Source organism: Spea bombifrons, chromosome 3 (assembly GCF_027358695.1).
Source record: "Spea bombifrons isolate aSpeBom1 chromosome 3, aSpeBom1.2.pri, whole genome shotgun sequence".
NCBI classification, from domain to species: Eukaryota; Metazoa; Chordata; class Amphibia; order Anura; family Pelobatidae; genus Spea; species Spea bombifrons.
Genome location: NC_071089.1, coordinates 114,879,101 through 114,898,601, shown reverse-complemented (window position 1 = coordinate 114,898,601; position 19,501 = coordinate 114,879,101). Strand labels below are relative to the sequence as shown.

At 41.6% G+C, this 19,501-nt stretch overlaps 1 protein-coding gene across 1 annotated transcript in view; it reads right to left on the bottom strand.

The window, feature by feature from the left end:
• The window catches only part of SUPT3H (SPT3 homolog, SAGA and STAGA complex component), a 176,300-nt gene that overhangs the window by 60,424 nt on the left and 96,375 nt on the right, over window positions 1-19,501 (bottom strand). Inside the window, exon 3 of the mRNA XM_053458482.1 lies at window positions 19,027-19,111. Within this exon, the coding sequence (XP_053314457.1) occupies window positions 19,027-19,111 (85 nt within the window). The remainder of the gene's footprint in view (window positions 1-19,026; window positions 19,112-19,501) is intronic.

Genomic DNA, 19,501 nt, shown 5'->3' with positions numbered 1-19,501 from the left:
AGATGGTGTGAAGCGAGCATCCCCGGGCAAGCTAAGAGGGGGTCTCTATTAAATGGGCTCCTCTGCCATCACAAGCACATCTCCCCACACACTGTATGTATATATATATATATATATATATATATATATATATATATATACACATATACATACATATACACATTTTATAGGTAAACCGTTCGGAGCGCCTGTGCATGCGTGGTAAGCCGCCCCACTGATTCAAATGGGAACACTTTCCTGCCATTGATTGGCTGATTCAGGCAATGGAATGAGCACCATAAATATTTATTGAGATTTATAAAAATAAATAAAATCTTTTAAAAAAATAAAATAAAAAAAATCAATATTACGTGCCTATTCTGCTATGCGAGGTGTTACGATTCATTTAATATTATATTTTATATATAAAAAATATATTTGATATTAGCACAGTGAGGAGGCAGCTGCCATCCACCGCCCTAAATGAAAATGTGCTTATGACTAGCTGAGCATTCTGGGAGTTGTAGTTCCATAACCCTGCCATAGTGAATTGCAGCCACCTTGTAACCCTGGCACTGGGTTTGGCCGGTTCCTAAGCCCACGGAGGAAGCGTATCCAAACCGGGACGGACGCGGTACGTCAGAGGAGCCGTGGGTTAAAGCAAACGCGGCTCACGTGCCCTCGCCGGGGGCAATCGGTAAGCGCGCCCGGCAGGAGCTGGACAGATACCTGGTTTTGATTTTCAAACGCGCTTGAAACCAGAGGAGCGGAAGCTGCGGTATTAGGTAAACATCACCTGCCAATTTGCATGCCTTGGTAAACTTTGTGGTGAAGAGAAGAAAGGATTTATTAACACAGCTTACAGCCACTACCCGGGTCACAGAAAGTCAGATTATATCAACTCCGCAGCGGAGGAAAATCATGACGTTTATTAAGCTACAGAATCTAAAATTTCCGTGAAGAATGGGCTCATTATATTACGACGAATAACTCAATGCACTAATTTGGGCTAAACAGTAGCACTATGGACTCGGGCTGGCGCTGGGCCAAACCAACCGACAGATTTAGTGGGGAAGCAGAATGAGCGTTCGGTGCCTATACAGGATATTTTGCATTAAGTTACGCTGTCGGAAAAACCCTATATACCGGAGAAGAAAAAAATGGGGGGCGCATGCGTTATATTAATGGGTTTAGCTATTGGGTTAGGATCAGTAGCTCCCGGGCTATTAACAGAGCAGACATTAACATATTCCATGATGGATAATCTGCGGACACAAATGCTACAGGAGAGCTTATTCGGTCTATTAATTACTTAAGGACTCGGTGGACTCTGCGACAAGTCACATGACTCTTATTCACCAAGCGGATGCCGTAGAGCTATTATAATAGCGGGACAGCAAAAATTCACAATAGCGCTAAAAGTGCAGAAGGAGAAGATGGTCGCGCGCTTCGAAAGAAGGTTGTGTTTAAAAATACCTTAAATAGATTAAAAACGGATTTTAATTCAAGCCTATGGTTCCATGGAAACAGTAAGAAAGCAATACATGGGCACAAATCCGAGCTCTGCCGAGACACAGGGACTTAATCCGAACAGAGCTTTAAGAGTTTTCGTCAATCACGTGAAATGACGTTCCCGGTCTAGAACCTTTTCTTCAAAGAACTATCTGACGCTGACATTTATCAGAAAGTGATATAAGGGAGTGATTTACTTAACCCAGCGCTTAATCCCAATCCTATAGTATAAACGGAAACGTCCCTCTGCTCGCCCAGCCCTGCCACCAGTAAACCAATCGGAAGCCTCCGCGGAACGAGCCGTATTCTCAACGCGTCTCCAAAGGAGATCCCAACACGACGCCACACACGATTCTGCATCATCACAAACCTTACAAAGGGGGGAAACCGAGGTGACCGCACGGCACGAATAACAGCACCGCACGACAATAGTATGATTATTGTGTTATATATCGCCGTCATTTACTGCAGCGCTGTACAAAGGGTAGACAGGACATTACATGTAGTGCAGAACAAGTGGAATGAAAAGGAAAAAAAGGAGGTAAGGAGGGTCCTGCTCAAAGGAGCTTACAATCTAGAAAATATTAAGATTGCTTTCTTGGTCTGTCTTTGTATGTGAGCAATTATTTTATTATTATTATTTAAAGTGTCGCTCTGGTCATTGCTTCAACATTCTCCTCCCGTGGTAGACACAAGTGCATATATATATTATATCTATATCGCTATATATAATCTACCTCATTTATGTAGGTTTATTTAGTGTACAGAATTGTAAAATCTGCAGATCCGCTCCCGAAATGCATGCACTTAAGGCTGGAGTATGTAGTAACGTTTCTAATTTAATCAGTTTGTGGTTATTTGCCGCCATTCACCTCGGAGGCTTCCTGACATGATTCAGGGTTATGTGACATTGCTGGCGAGCTCCGCTAACTGGCACAGACCTCATTACCTCATACCCAGAGCGGGGCTGAGGTCACTCGCTCGGAAGCGTGGGACACTTCACATTTCAGCCAATTCCACTTGCTGCTTCCGTAACGTTGCTAAACAGCATCCTAATATCCCCATTACTCAGCCGGCCGCGCGAGGCTCGTTCCAGCTCTGCCCCCGCTAGAAAGTCACAAGTATTTTATTGTTATGCCGCCCCGAAACCCCCAACAAACACAGCAATGTCCCTGCGCATCGTCTAATCCGCTTCAAATGCTTCTGTAATCTCTACTTGTTTGGTATTTTTTCTCTCTCATACACGCACACGCATGTGATGTGTAGACGGGGATGCTGACAGCTGTGCAGTTAATCTGTAAATATAGTAATAATAATAATAATAATAATAATAATAATAATAAGTATCTTAGGGCGAGACGGCAACTAAAATCACAAGAGAGAAGCAGAAGGACGACAGAAGTATTAGATGTAATGGAAATCATGTAGAATGGGCCAATTCTGTTGCCGCAGTCGCTCTTTATGTTGAATTCAGCATATAACAGATCAGTCAATATATTCACATTAACAAGTTTGATTTCCCATCCAATACGGCGTCCCCACCGGTCCCCGTATCCACAAATATTATTTCAATAGTAATACCAAGGTGCTCGGGGGGGGGGGGTGGAGTGATTTGCCCCTTCAAATGATTCACAATTCCTTTGATCGATATTATCAACAAACCACAGCTCTTAGATATTTGGATATCAGAGATTAAAGGCGGACTTCAGTGTCCAAGGCATCCTCATCAACAAGGAACGCATCGCGAGTACTTCTTCGCTAACACGCATTCTTCGATAAATAAAAGGGTTTCACTTTAGGAGAAGCTGTAGCTCCAGCGCTGAAGCACAACGCCCCTCTGCGGTCTCCTTTTCGCCTTATTCATTGGTTACCTGAAACGGCCAATAAGTGGCAGAAAAGCACCCACACTGCAATCAATGATATATGATATACATATAATATAAAAATATATATTATATATATATATATCTCACTTTATATACACAGGCATTGGGGTCTCGCTAGCACTGGCGCCGTGAGGATTCCTGGAGGGTGTAGAAAGCAGGAGATCTACTGCAAGCCACATAAACGGGGAGTAGGGAAGGGGCAAACATATAGAGGGACATGCATTTGAAATAAGGACCAATCAGCTATCACGTGTATCAGAGGTCATACTATGGCGTGTCCCTTTAAGAGGAAAGGGTTCAGTAGAAGAAAGTGAGAAGCCTCGTATCTTTGGTAGAACTCCACATCACCTCACCAAACGAAAACATATGTTTCCAAGATGTGACTTCTGTCACACGCACACAAAGCCTTCCCTTTCAACCTCCAGATTAACCCTTGCTCTGATGAAAAGGTTCATCATACGTTCTGAAACAAAGAACCACTATCAAAAAATTAGCGAGAGACATTTAATTTCCAGACTCCCATCACTCAAAAAACGCTGAAGCGGAGGAAAACTGCCAGAAGAAATATCCCCTCCGCCGAAAAGCAAGGGGGCCATTCTTCAAGCTCACATGGAAAGGAGAAAGAAAATTAATCAAAAAAGGTTTTCTTTCAATGCGAGACCTAAAATATTTCACATTTATACATAAAGGGGCACGGCTTTGTTTTAAAGGAAACAGTAGACTCGAACTGCTATTATATTTTAATACAAACTAATGGTGGAAGCCGCCAGCGCTCCAGGACGTTAAGGCAGACTGACGGATATATGAAAGTTAACCCATTAATTGCCTTTACTATCTATACCGACAATTGGTAATAACAGAATGGATAAAAGGAATCCGACCAGGCATCATGGAAAATACAGCCTCGGGTCCTGTCCCCGTAAAACTCGAAGATGGAGTCTTTGCCCAAATTCTAGAAAAAGGGCTGATGTTACCCTTCCTTTAAATGAATAGTTCCGATACATACCCACTCCCACTACCCTAATCACGTTACTATAAACCCCAACCCCGCTGCCCTTCTCTGCACTTCCGCTACATACAATTATCACTAATCCTAAAGCAAAAAGGGTCACCGACGACCTCTTCATCTAGTGATACCCCAGTAGCCCACACACAATATATGTGGAGCTTAAAATGCAAGCGTGCAATAGAAGTTTCTTTAACCCCTTCATGACAGGCTCACAATGCATTGTTTTTAATGGCTTTAAGAGCAACCCATTGTCCTTAAGGGGTTAAAGCCTCTCCAAAAAGCTCGAGGTATAGACACAGTGATATATACACACGGTACGCCAAGGATGAGACACTCGGATACAACATGGTGGGGGCTTTAAAGACGCATGGGACAGGAATAGGACTCCTGAATGTAAGCAGAGACCAGCGACTGAAGTCTCGAGTCGTGGCATCAGGAATAGCGGCAGACGAGACGGACCCAATAGGTCTTATCTGTCGGCAAATTCTATGTTTCTATATGAAACGTTACTCAGAACTTGGTGTTACTCCGCAGACCTCGCGCCTCTGTTCCCGTAATATTATGCAGATAAAGTCCCCACTTCTTTTTCTTTTTTTTATTTTAGTTTATATTTTTTTTTTGTAGGTACAACATGTCTTGCTAATTCTCAGATGATAAAACGTACTCATAGCCTTGTCAGCGCAAAACAGAGATACCCCGTATCGGAGAGCGATGAATACGCTGCTAATTGCCTCAAAAAACACTCCTCGGGTTCTGCGAGTTTTGAAAATATTTTTCTTCCTGCTTCGTATCTTCCGCGCGCAGCCCAAATAAGAGCGCACACATACCAGGCTGTTTGTGTCGGAAGCACCGGACTGATTGGGGACAAAAAAAACCCAAAATAAAATAAAAAAAAAATTAGAACTTTTGAAGCAAAAGAGATAAAAATAATAATAATAATAAAAAAGATTAAACAGCAGCGATGGAAAGAACATCCACCCCGAGATTGTGCAGAAGAAGCCATGTGAGAAGCTGCCCTTGGAGCGGCTAAAATATTTTTTATTTTATATGCACGCAGCGGTTCGTTTGAGCGGAGATTATCTGCAATATACATAACACTACTAATTATACTCGAAAGGAACAAAATATTTATTTCTTGGTATCAAACGTTCGGTGAGCAATACATTCGGATTCTTTATACTGTCTCTCTTACCAAACAGAGGACGATAAAAAGAAGATTGTAAATTACGGTAAGCGATGAAAAAATAGGCGATCCTCTGCTTTTTGGGTATTTTCTTCAATATTAAATTCAAGTAGCTTTTTGGGACTCAAAGCCTTTTTTTTTTAAGTTTCTTTTAAGAAAACAATTCATGAAACCAGACATTAAAAGTACGCTCCGCACGATCGTTCGCAGATTAAGCGAATAGGGCCCTTTTGCTTGCTTGCGGAAAAGCACCTTGTCCCTGTTCTTCAGAAGAGCCGTCTTCAACTATTGCCTCTATTTTTATGAGATTACATCATATTATTATAAAAAAAAGCCCCCCAAAAAACTGCAGAATCATTGTTTCCAGATAACGAGAATCTGCAGATATTTACAAATATCTGGAGTGAAAAAAAGCGAGCCTTCTTTAATTTACGGGATTTGATGTATTAACGTATTTTATCATTTACTTTATTTTATCCATTTAAACCACTAAAAACAGAGTTTTCTACTTTCCCCATTTATTTTTAACAAAGAATTCTAGTTTTGCTGAAATCTGCCATTAAATGATGTACTCAGCACACTTAATATTTACAAATTATATTTTTTTCTTTAAAAATCCAGTTTTTTTCCTGCAGTTTGGAATCAGAAGTTATCAGTCCTCAGGGGGTAATACATTTTATTCTATTTCCATCATTCTATAGAATGGGGGGCGACACTGACATCTCCAGCGAGCAGTAGCCAACAAGCAGCCGTCCTGAAACATTTAGATGACGAGGACGAGTATCGGCCGTTGCTACAAACGTCGGGGTCAGCAGACATGAAAGGCTTCCTGAGGTCAGTAAGTCATGAGCGCTTGTGAGTGTGCGCTCTCCCTCGGTAACCTGCCGGGACGGAAGTGCAGACAGCCTGTGAATCTTAAGACAGTATTTGGTGCAGACGCGCATGGGGAAGCGCGATCAGACGAACCGTGAGAAAAGGGAAGCCCATGGTTTGGGAACTCGGCTCATCCTCACTGTCCCAAACAGGTCGTCGATATATTATGACTGAATATCAAAGCCCTGAAACTACTACTTTAAGCCCATTTGCTCCCACGCTATCCGAGATAATTATTTGCACTTAGAGAACAAAGAATAATAAAACACGGATCAAACTTTAAGGGCAAGCGAAAGCAACCCGTAGAACGGTGATGAGGAAGTTATAAGGGTTAGTGTAAAACTGACCCCCTTTGAAACGTGATGTTAAAGAGGAACCGTCAAACTCCGAAAAGCAGAAACTTTGACGTTCTTTAGATTGAATAATGCTATATAACAGAGTCTACACATTAAATCAAACAGTATATGTATCATAAAACACCCTTTACATCACGGGAGCATTACATTACTTTTATTCATATAGCGCCAGCAGATTCCATAGCGCTGTTACTACAGAGTCAGTAAAATCATTTTAAATCACGCACGCAATAAAGCAGTAGAACATGAGGAACGGGCCCTCATTTTTATACGTTCTCAGGACCTACGCAACTAAGTTATCGCTCCCCGATGGTTGGAGATTCTTGTTGGTTGGTTTAGGCAGCCGGGTGAGAAGAAGGGAGAGAACCTCAGGACCGGAGATTGAGTTGACATTCTAGTGGTGTCACCGCCTACCATAAAGTTCTTATAAACCAAGTATCTCTCACAACAGTTACAAAGTTACATCCGGCCCCTATCTAGTCCACCTGTTTGTCCTGCTGTAACGACACAAACCTTAACCAGTCGCTGATCTCGTCTTAGATTCAGGAACCATTTGCCTATCCCATGCATGTTTAATACCCACACTGTATTACCCTCTACCACTTCTGCCTATTAAATACTTAGTGATGCTAAAAGTTCTGAAAGTAACCCTTTATAGAAACACTTAGCAGATACTTTTGCCTCTTCTCCTGGCTGTTGACCTACAACATCCCTGTAGCAAACTCTGTAGCTCTTTTAGAGAAGAACACAATGTATAGTTTGCGTTATAATATGCCAAATAAAGCTAAGACACAATAAAGCGTAATGATGACTCAATATTCGCCATGACCACGGAGCACAGGGGTTTTTTCCCCTTCACGGCAGACATGCGGTCATCATGAGAATAGTAATTTAATACCTACTGTATAAAACAAGCCAGGGGAAAGTCTCGCAGCTGCTTTTGATTAGATCCTTTCTGTGTAACAATGGCTGCTAACCTCCTGGAGACGCGTACAAGCTGAACATCTCACAGGTAATGGTAACCAGATGGCAACCACCTCGCGCTGAAAATTATGGTGTGAAAAAAAAAACGGTCAGTCAAGTCTTCTAAACCTTTCACAGCTTCTGTGGCACCGTAATGCTTTCTATATTAAACTAAAAGGGAAAATCATTAGTCTGGGCACGTGCAACCAGCCCCGTTCTGGGCTTTTTTTCCACCATATTTCAGAGCGGAGCGGAGCATAAAGTGCAGGAGGTGGGATTAGAGCTTTAGAGGCTCCGAGGAGTTATCGGCTTCACGTCTGACTCAATTAAAGTAGCCGAGTTGGCTTGATACGTGATAATAGGTCATCGGTCGTCAAGGGGATTATAGGGACAAGGAGCTGACAATCAAACGAGGGCAGAGTCCTTAAGAGAAACCTTTTTAATCAGCAGAACATAAAAGTCTATGACATAAAACACCGGCTAAGAATGTTTCAGAGGAATAATACATCTATCATTTGTTTTAATTCCTTTAGTTTTACTAAAAGCTGTGACCGAAGCCGTTCCAGTATAAAAATTGAATTTTTTTTTCTGTTTTGGGTATATAATGATATATATATATATTATACATTATATATAAATATATATAATTCTCCAGGCAAATCTCAGTGATCCCGTCGTATCTGATGTGTCTCACAGATAATACCCCAGATCAAACTAAAACTTCTTGGCAAAGATTCCAAAGTAAATGCATTCCACTCCATTTGAAGTGCACTCATCCTACCCTTTTGTACCGCGATTTTCTGATTACTCAATGCCATTCTGCGTTGCAAAAAGAGGGGATTATAGGAAATCCCTTTGCTTAAGTTGTCTAAGTGGCTGATGAGCCGAGCACAGAGATACTTAAACCAGTTTAGAACGTATAAATATGATTCATTGCTTTTAATAGGGGGTCTCTCCAGCTGCCACTGACTTACGTACTGGGCCCAGTTTAACTTTTTTTAGTATGGATCAAACCAGGAATACATACTTACTTTTAGTCGACCCGGCTGAGAATCATAGGAGTAGAAATCCAGCAACCCAAAAACTCAATCATCCACTGATATTTTTATTAATTTTTTTTTAATCATTCATGGTGCCAGATTCAGAGATCAGTACATGCCGATAACCGCCGGCAACCAGGATATAAGCCCGAGCCATCATGACTACACTGGCAAATTCAGGACTGTTGGCAGCTGAACTCCTGTAAACCAAAAGCCTCGTGAACCCCTATACAAAAGGGTTTAAATTACACCTTAAATCCCCCACAACCCTCCTGTGGTCAAAAGCATTTATATTTCAGTTTGTAATTCATTATTCCTACTGCTGCCTCTAACAATATTGGCTCCATAAATCAGCTACTGTGTGTACGAGTCCGCACACGAAAGCGGGGTCTGGATATTCACGTGTATATAAAAAAGAGAAAAAAAAAGGTTTTCTTAGCTAAATGAGACTTTCGAATGCGTTACGAGGAGCAGGAATTCCGATGTTCTCCTGAGTGTGAAGCTGTGGATATTCTTTTTCCCTTTTTTCCTGCCAGAACAGGAACAATAGCTGGCAAACGTACTCTGCTGCTCGTAAGCGTTAAAACGTGTCAAGTCAGCGGCAAACTCCGGAGGAGCGCGGTACCACCCAGAAGTTAGAGTCAGCACCGGCACACCGTCAGCCGTGTAAATCTCCCGCGCACAACAGAGACCCAGAAGGCGTCACAACCGTTCATTCCACGCAGATCTCCAATACTGAATCAATGTTTTCGTATTATGTATAAAGGTTATGCATTTATATACTTGGTGAAGCAGTCGATGTTTATGTCCTGTGCTGCGTCACAGCATGTTGTGTCTTTGAATTAACCCAATAGAGCCACTGGCCACAGAGGGTTAAATATACTATGTGGTTCCGGTGCAAAATTACAGCAATGGTTATAAAACCTCTTTGAATATCTCTCCACACAATTAATACAATTCCTGGCACATAAAGGGTTAATGACACCAATGGTTGTTACTAACCTTTTACTCGTATAGCGCCAACAACTCCCGCAGAGCTCCTTACAGTCCCTACATTCAAAGGGTCTGACAGAACTAGAGCCGATAGACTAAGACAAACAGATACATGAGGGAAAGAGGGCCCGGATCCCAAGAGCTTACAATCTAGAGATTATGAACAACTAAATACATTTCCCCCATTTATAGAGCAGTATATCAGCGCTGCCGCCCCACCGTCAACCCACTCAAAAGCCACTTATTGGTATATGAAATATAAAAGGTTGACGGGCCGAATATTATGATTATTCATTTATTTAAATTGCATACATCATAATATGTAGACATCCAGATGTTTCTGTACCAAACCCTGACTGTGGCCCATTGCGCAAAATCATCTACAGAAAGAAATCGCGTTTGGAGAAATTGCTTTATCTGATTACAAAATAAACTTCTCAAGTAGAATACATCTACATGATGTCACTTTCTCTGCTTTTTCCCTCCATCAAGATAACGGCCCGGCCAGCGCGTCGAGCTCGACGACAAAGCGACTTTAAAATGTAAATTAAAATGTTACAAAAAAGTAACCGCAGATTATAAAGGATCTGCCGCAGTCCTTACACGACCTGTTCCGGCACCCCCCGCCAGCTCGTCCCTCGCCCCGCATTAACCGGCAAACGGGAACGTCCTGTCACAACGACATTTTCCCTGTTTGATCATTTCACGATGGAGACGTCAATTTCTCCGCCTGCCCGCAGCCAATTCCGCAGCCCTCCGATAGACAGGGGAACGGCCCCGGCTCTGAACGTACTTTTTTCACGGTCTGCGTCTCGAGGGTTCTGGTCTTGGAACGAGAACGTGTATTTAAGGTGCGGCCTCGAGACTCCCGAGGACGGAGACGAGAATAATTACTGTACGTTGGGAGAATCTGAGAGGTTTAGTCACAGATATCAGTTTGTGCGTTTATTCAGGGGATACAATTCCAAGAGGAACGCTGTGCAAAGCGCCAGGCCGGAAAGAGTAATAGCAGCAGGGACATATGGTATGTAACGGCATGTAGTGGAGCGTCTGCCAAGTACACGTTATTTTCCCTAAAGTATACACGTTATATATTTCAATTCCTCATGCGAGGCTTTGTTAGGTACAAAAGCGTGCGTTTAGGAGCCGTTACAACGTCTCAAACTGTTAAGATAGCGGCTCCGGATACAAATATAAGAACATGCGCATCACCCCATTGTGCACTCATGATTTATAATGGTATTTATTATTTATACGTTGTCACTAGTTATCACCAGATACCATAGAGACCTTCCTATCGAGAGTTACCTTATAGCGTGGTGGGAAGCCACCTATGACGGAAGGTGCACCAGCCAACCCTCAGCGAAAGTAACTTTATCCTGTTCCTGGCCCCGAAAACAGCCCAAAGCATATCCATGTGATTATTCTCCTCTCTCCCCTAATGAAGTCATCACTTTAGTAGATCTGTCATTATTTCTTGCTACAAACCAGACACCTTCAAGAAGCTGCTCAACCCAATCAACACCTTCTACCCGTCTCACGTGACTCCAAGTCAGAATTTGTAAGAATGTTTTTAAAAAAAAAAAAAAAATTCTGAATTAAAAAAGGAATATATATATAATGTAAATGGGTTACGCCGTATTAGTCCAAAAAATAAATAGTGTCAAAAAATCTGAGTATTGCAGAGTATGCGTTGATACCTTTTTTATTCGACTAACATAATATTTAAAAGACAAGCTTTCGAGAATTATCCTCTCTTCATTAGGTCTGAAGCAATACTGATCAACATGACAGAGGTAACTACTTAAAACAAGTGATGCTATTAGAGAAGGGGAGGGGGGGTTAAGTGGGATATTAGAGAAGGGGATGGAGTGCTTGAGTGGGGTATTAGAGAAGGGGAGGGTGGGGGTTGAGTGTCATAAATTGGCCTGGAGGTGAAGAACACAGAGAGGTGGAGAGACAACCGAAGGACAGAACAAATAATCCTAGTGAAACCAACAAACACATCAGATACAATAACAATTAGACACACGTTGGACATTAAGATGAATGTCATATGAAGTTCTGGTAATCCACATTAATTCCCTCTTTTATGGTGTTGAAATCTGTTATTTTCATCTCAAATGCTTTCCTTTCCCGAGAGTCTCTGAAATCCCCTTTGAGTACTTTCATTTTCAGGTTTCGGACGGAGTGATTATTCTGGGTGAAATGATGTCCTGCCGGGGTGCAGTATGTGTCTTACTCGTGGTTTTTGATAGAACTTCGGTGCAGTTTAAGACCCGTTTCTCAGATGTAGCCCCGTTTGTCACATGCAGAACATTGTATCATGTACCCCATGTTTGCAGATGTACATGAGTATGAATTTTTGATGTATGTTTTGTTGTTGTGACTGGCTGTGTTACAGTTACATATATGTTGGCATTGTTTGCAGTGGGATTTGTTGCGTCGTACGGTGCCATTCTGTGTATGCTCCTGTTCTGGGGCCAGTTTGCTGCACACAAATCTTTTCCTCAGGTTTGGTGGTTGTTTAAAAGCCAGTATTGGGGGCTGAAGGAATATTTCTTTATGGGGGATGTTGCTATATAAAGACTCCACATCCATGGCGGTAAGTATAGTATTAGCAGGTAGTGAATTGGCTGAGTTTATTAAGAAAATCTGTGGTGTCCTGTATAAAGCTCTCAGTGCTGATACCTAGGGGCTTAAGATTTTTTTCTATAAGGCCAGATATTGATTCAGAAAGTGTTCCCATAGCTGTTATAATGGGTCGCCCTGGCTTGTGGATTTTAGGCAGCATGTAGAAGGTCCCTATTTGAGGATTGGGAGGCACAAGATTTTCTAATTCTTGTTGCATGTGTTTTGGGAAGGATCCGATTAGTTTAACAAGTTCTTCCCTGGTGGGGTCCTGGTTCAGTTTTTTGTAGTAGCATTCATCGGACAATTGCCCATTTCCTTCTGGAATGTAGCCCTGGGTGTTCATGACGACTACTGATCTAACATCATCACTTGTTTTAAGCGGTGACCTCATGTTGTTTAATATGGCTTCAGACCTTTAGAAGAGAGGATAAGCTTCTCGAAAGCTTGTCTTTTAAATATTATGTTAGTCCAATAAAAAAAGGTATTACCGCATACTCTGCAATATACCCGTATTTCCCCATGTATAAAACACTTCTATCATGTCCAGGTTCCAGGATGAGTGTGATGTTAGCTGTGCTGGGCATGATAGGAGTGTTATTGCTGTTAGCAATCATGTATTTTTAATATAGCAATCACACTCCTATCGTGCACAAGCAGCCAACACATGCACATGCACATCACTTTCAGCCTCCCTGTGCCCTGCCCCCCCCACTTACACATCAATGCTATCACACACACATATTCATTCATTCCCTCATTCACGCAGACTCATAACCCTCCCCCACCCTTACCTGAACTGCAGATCTTCCGGTGCCGCTCGCAGACTTCTACAACCACTGTATAAGACACACCCTGTTCTTACACCCCAAATTTTTCAAAAAAAGGCACGTCTTATACATGGGGAAATATGGTATATCTCTTCAAACTGGATAACTATCAAGCCAAGACACAACCATCGTTCCAGATGTACACGTTAATCAAATATTTCATTATGACACAAACCCTAGCCAAATGAACACATGCGTCCTATGAGAAGTCATGTCACATGCATTACAAACACACAAAAACACAAGTAACACAAAAAAAACCCCAAGAGAACGTCGGTGTCTATTTTTCTCCGTCTGCTGGAGTTCGGGACAGGTGTGCCGTGATGTGGCCGTAAATGTATATTTACAGTAGGAACAAACTGCATACTCCGGGGATATGTCACAGATGGTTCTCGTGAACGGTTTTATCCCGTTCATGTAAACACAGGCCAAGTTCCGGTTTGCTGAGTTGTATATACACTCGGCGACTTAGTATAAAATCTCAATGTTTAGCTTGCCAGAAGATTGCTTCCATCCTGTGATTCATTAGGGTCCCAGCGGTAGCTCCACTTCCTTTATTTTATACAATCACAAATTATATTAGTTTGTCTTATTTTGATAACCTTTCTTAATTAATGTCCCACACAGGAAACTTTATGACGGCTTTAAAACAGGGACTTTATTTCAGTGACTGGGGTGGCATGAGGGTCTGTTTGTGAATACCAGACTGAAGACCGACTGGTGCCTGCCGCGCTCTAATTGTTTATACCGCTGGATTATTTAAGTTAATGCAAGTACTGTTTTCATTTTTTAAATCGCCTCTTCTGGGGAATTTCAGAAATGTGGAAATTAAGTGTATAGTGTTACCGTCTGACGGGGAGAGAGAGAAAAAAGAATAACGTGTGGGAGGACGGAGATCATGTTTATGGTGCAAGTAGCAAGGCAGGCCTAATGAAACGGATTAGTGTTAAACTGAAGCCTAGGCTGTGCACAAAGGCCTGAAACAACATTGGAATATGTCAAAGTTCTATAGTAAGAAAAAGAAAAACACTCTCCAAAGTTTTATAGAAGTGTAGGGGGGGTTGTGGTTAGGGCAGAACGGTCAGAATGAAAAAACAAATTCAAAAACCCTAATGAACTAAAATCGTTACCGATTGTATCTGATGAGAGATTTCGCTTTTTTCCCCCACAATACGTTACAGAAGTTTATTTTAACCTCTTTGCGACGACTTTTGCCACCCCGTAGTGATCAGTATTTTTACCATATTATTATTCAGTCATGATTCTCCTATTTCAACCGTAAATGTACCCAAAAAAATTAACTTCTTTTCAAAAATACATTAAAAATATAGAGAAAGAACAATATATATATATATATATATATATATATATATATATATATATATATATATATAAAGAACGTTTTCCCCACTATGTAAATTGCCACTTAAATAGACTGACAAAACACACAACTTAGATAAGTTTCTTAGGTGATTTTGATACATCGTCTCCATTATTATTATTTTTTTTTTAAATACAAACATTCACAGTTTAGCAGCCCACCAGTTCACAATACCCCAACATAAGAATATATACTTTTTTTTGTAGAGACCACGTAGACACTTGGCGCACAGCTCTTTTATCACAAATCCTTACCAAAATGTTCTGAAATATTAATTCAAAATCCCCCCCAATTATCCCCTTTTGTTTGACCGACCCGTGTATTGGCTGCAGCAACCAACGCCAACCACAGAATAGCCTTTGAAAGTTTTTCTTTATTTTTATAATATCTGAAAAACTTTAAGCTGTATCCTTTGAGTATCGCAGTACCATTTATTTTGTTCCTGGAAGCAGAAGCAAGAAGAAATAAACTTTATAGTAGAATGAGGCAGACTAAAAAAATGAATTGGCTCACGGCCATCAATATTACAATTGACGTCAGGCGTGGCTTGAAATGGTAGAATTTCAGGGACCACCCCGATTACCCATGGGATTTGTGAGCCTTAATTTTGAAGGCTGAATGAGAGAGTCAGCCGGAGCATCAGATATTTGGTGAACATCTGATGTGGTTAAGGTGCTATCTTTGTGAACTAGAGCAGCGGTGCCAGGTTGCGCCATCATTACTTTCTCTCTGCCCAAATGCTGAAACCCTCTACATTGACCTGCGATTCCCTCTATCCACTCAGGGGGTGAAGTGACGGGCGATCAATGTGGACCGCGGTGTAACAATGAATGTCGATGTTCGGTCTCTCCCTTGCTTCAACACAAGATGAAGGAAGAGAGGCAGAGCGTTGAGACAGAGCTGATGTTTACCAACATGGGTGCATGTGATCACTGCGATTGGCAATCAAATATCACATGACTTTGAGGGGTCAGGATTGGGTCATTGGGGACTGCCCTGGTTGGTAACAGATGGGGCCCCCTAAATATTCCTACTTAGGGTCCTAACAATAAAGCCAGCCATGTAAATAAGATATTGCCTTGTCAAGGGAAAGTCCTAAACTGACAGAATACAGTAATTACTGAGCTCAAAAAGGTACTCGCTATAGGATAAAGAAGCCAATTAGTTGCACTATGACATCATTCAGAAAGGGATGTTTGTAATTTCTAATTTTGCCAAATCCTTCACCTAGTTTTACCCATATGTTGCTTCCCAAAACCTGAACTCAACTCGGATTCTCTCACAAAATATAGAATGTCCGAGGAAGACAGAAAGGAGCGAACAGGGAAATCCATGCCTGGTTTCATAATCATTTGTGGTTTCCAAACAAAGAGTTAAAAATAAAAAAAACCTCAATAATGCATTCAAAGTCAGGTAATAAAGTAACCGCAATGCTGTCACGTTAGTTAACAGCAGAGTTTATTACTTGTTTCATTGTGTAAGTTGTGGAAAGGCCTCCTTTACTGCGTAGTTTTCTTAGTTCTGTGGCTCGGTAATCCGCGGGGGTCAGTAATCTGACAGCACTCGCGGTCATTCCCAGAGCATTAGCGAAGACCCCCACGGCCTGTGCGATACCAACAACACAGACCTAGTCACCTTTGGCTAGGCCGTTTAAAATGATGTGTGTATAGCCAATACAAATCCATTTAAAGAAAGGACAGGACATGTTCAAGTGTGAAAAGAGAATTCCGCAAACCACATGTATCCTGAAGAGGAGAGCGGAATATAGCGGCACCTAATTAAAATTCTTGCCCTGCCTACCACGGTGTTCGAGTAACTAAACCAATGCATCTAGACATCATCTTTCATGCACGATGCTCTTCTTTTGCTGCCCCACTTTCGGAAACAGTCTAACGGCTCCCTATTACCTCAAGAACTGATCTTAAAATCTTTACACCAACCCAAACCCATCCATAATGCTACTCCTCCCATACATTACTGCCCTCATAACAAAATACTCCCCTACACGATCTTTACATTCTTCCATTCAACCACGACGGTCCTCCTCGCTTATCACCTCTTCCTTTGGCTGCTTAAAAAAATTCATTCGTGCTGCCCCCATACCAACTCACCTCTACCCAACCTCCAGCTTACCTGCCACAGTCATCTATGGCACTATTTCTCCCTCTCTCTCTCTTCTGTCTTTCTATACGCCATTCCCTCTAGATTGTAAGCTCTTGCAAGCCGGGCCCTCTCTACCTTATGTACCACTTTTGCCTTTGTCGCCTTTGTTGCCTGGATATATGCAACTCATATTTGGAACACCGAGTGGTCTTATGCCCAGTGATTTGGGGATCATAAAGAATAAACCATTTGACATAATTAAAAAGAGCAATAGAAATATCTACATATTACTTGAAATGTTCCGTCTGTGTGTGACCACGGATAGGATCATTTAGTTTACAGGTCTGCAAAAACATGAAAGAAAACCCGGCTCCCAATGCAGATTGTGACTATGCAGCTTTTTTATGTGCATACAAACATAACATTATATAACGTTGTGCAATAAAATTACTTTTATATTAAAAAAAACAAACACAAATCTGTTCTCCAGAATTCTGAGTTTTGATTGCTTCCGCCAGGAAACAATCACGGAAATACCGGGAGCCGTTGTACCTTTAGCAGCCGGCCAAAGACATATTAGAACTAATCAGCAATCATTACAATCAGATAATGGAGTATACCTTTACAGCCCTAAAGCAACGCAATGTACATTGTAAAGTGAATATAATCACATGATAGTGTGTGTGGGGGGGGGTTACTAGGCTCTTAACATTATTCAGAGGGCTGGGGATTGAAAGGGTTACTTTATTATGAATGACTATCTGTGCATCTAAACCACCTACCTTTGCATACAATATATGGACAAAAGTATTGGGACACCTGACCATTACACCAACAGGGACTTTGATGACATCACATTCTGAATACATAGACATTCATATGAAATTGCCCCCCCCCCATTGCAGGTATAACGGCTTCCACTCTTCTGGGGAGACCTAGCTTTGTGTCCATATATTTGGGCACAAAGCAAGGTCCATAAAGACACGGTTGGATGAGTTTGGTGTGGAAGTAATTGACCGGCCGCGCAGAGCCCTGACCTCAACCCCATCGAACACCTTTTGGATGAACCGGAACATCAGCGCCTGACCTCACAAACGCTCTACAGTTTGAATGGGCAAAAAATCCCACAGAAACTTCCAAGAACCTTGTGTAAAGTCTTCCCAGAAGAGTGGAAGCTGTTATAGCTGTAAAGGGGAGACCAACTTCGTATGAATGTCTATGTATCTAGAATGTGATGTCATCTAAGTCCCTGTTGGTGTAATGGCCAGGTGTCCAAATACTTTTGCCCATATAGATCATCTATAGACTGAAAAGAGGCCAAGATCTGATCATACGCGTTGAAATTGTTCCATAATAATTTATATATTAAAATCCCACGTTTTTTTTTATTTTTTTTGAGGATTCCACGGGGAATCTGTACTCCCAGAAAAATATACATCTTGTTTGTATTGTGTTCTGCATTTCTGTATTCAATAAACTTGGTTAAATAAGACATTTTAGCATTCACTTTATCCCGAGTGTGTGTCACAAAGCACGAGCACACAGACTTGATTTAAAAGTTTCCTCCTGTTCGAATCAGAGGTCAAAACAATGAGTTATTAAAAGCACTTTCACTTCCCCTACACCAAAGCCCCGTCTACAGCCTGCAGGCAATAGGTTAAGAAAGCAATTTGTCTGCCTGCTGTCCTGTCTCTTCTCCCTCCTGTCCAATTCCACTTGCCTACTTCTTGTTTAGGGTTACAGCAAGTCACGGCAACTGAGAAGCCCTCTATGAGAAATGTCTTACTTCCCAGTGCAGGCTTAGAGGGTTATAGGTTATAAAAACGTCTGATATTTTATTTATCAAATCTGATAGAACATAAACACTTAGATACAGGAAGGGCTAAATGTCTCTGCAGAAAAAGCACAGAGTTCCGGCCCGCGCCATAGACAATGAAGTCTTCTTTCCTCAAAGCTGTGCTGATCACCTGCAGTCGTTTGTTTTACTAAATGGCACAAGGGGGTTTATTCATCAGCTGAAACCATTTGTCTCGTGGGTGATAAATCAGACCATTTACTAAGTGATTCTCTATTTATTAAACATGGATATCATTTCCAAATATCTGGGAGCAAGTTTTCCACCCTTCGCTCCCCGCTGTGTCCCATTTTTGATACCCAAATATTAGTATGAAATTAGCATGAAATCCTTAAATCAACTTTTTATCGGTAGGGTCATGGCTCATAGCCAATAAGTCAAATATTCCACTAGAGCTAACATACAATAATAATAATAATAAAATCTCTTTACCAGATTAATCATCTGAGTGTGAACAATGTCTTCCACAAGCACTGCCGTATCATACAGAGGTCGACGGGCATCACCCAAGGAAAACCTGCAACAACAAAAAGGCTTTAGAGAAAACCATTTGTTCAGCATGAAACTTACCAACAACTCGGCTCAACCATGTTAACCCTTCCTGCGCCAGCCTCTCTAGAACTCAGTATGGAGTGTGTGTGTGTAAGATAGATGCTTGGCAATTGGTTTATTTGACAGTGTGAGTTATAAGGTATTTGCTGTGAAGTTAAACAATCCAAGTGCTTGCTACTGCTGATTATGTTCATGGGGAATAGGATGTCTGATCCAAAGTTGGGAAACCCTGGGACTCCAAAGCCCTCACCGGGGCGTTGTTATAGCAGGTAGGTAACCGTAAATTGCTCCTATATATTAACAGCCTTCGCTGAACAGACATGGAGTGCAGACCCGAGCTCAGCCTCCACTGGGT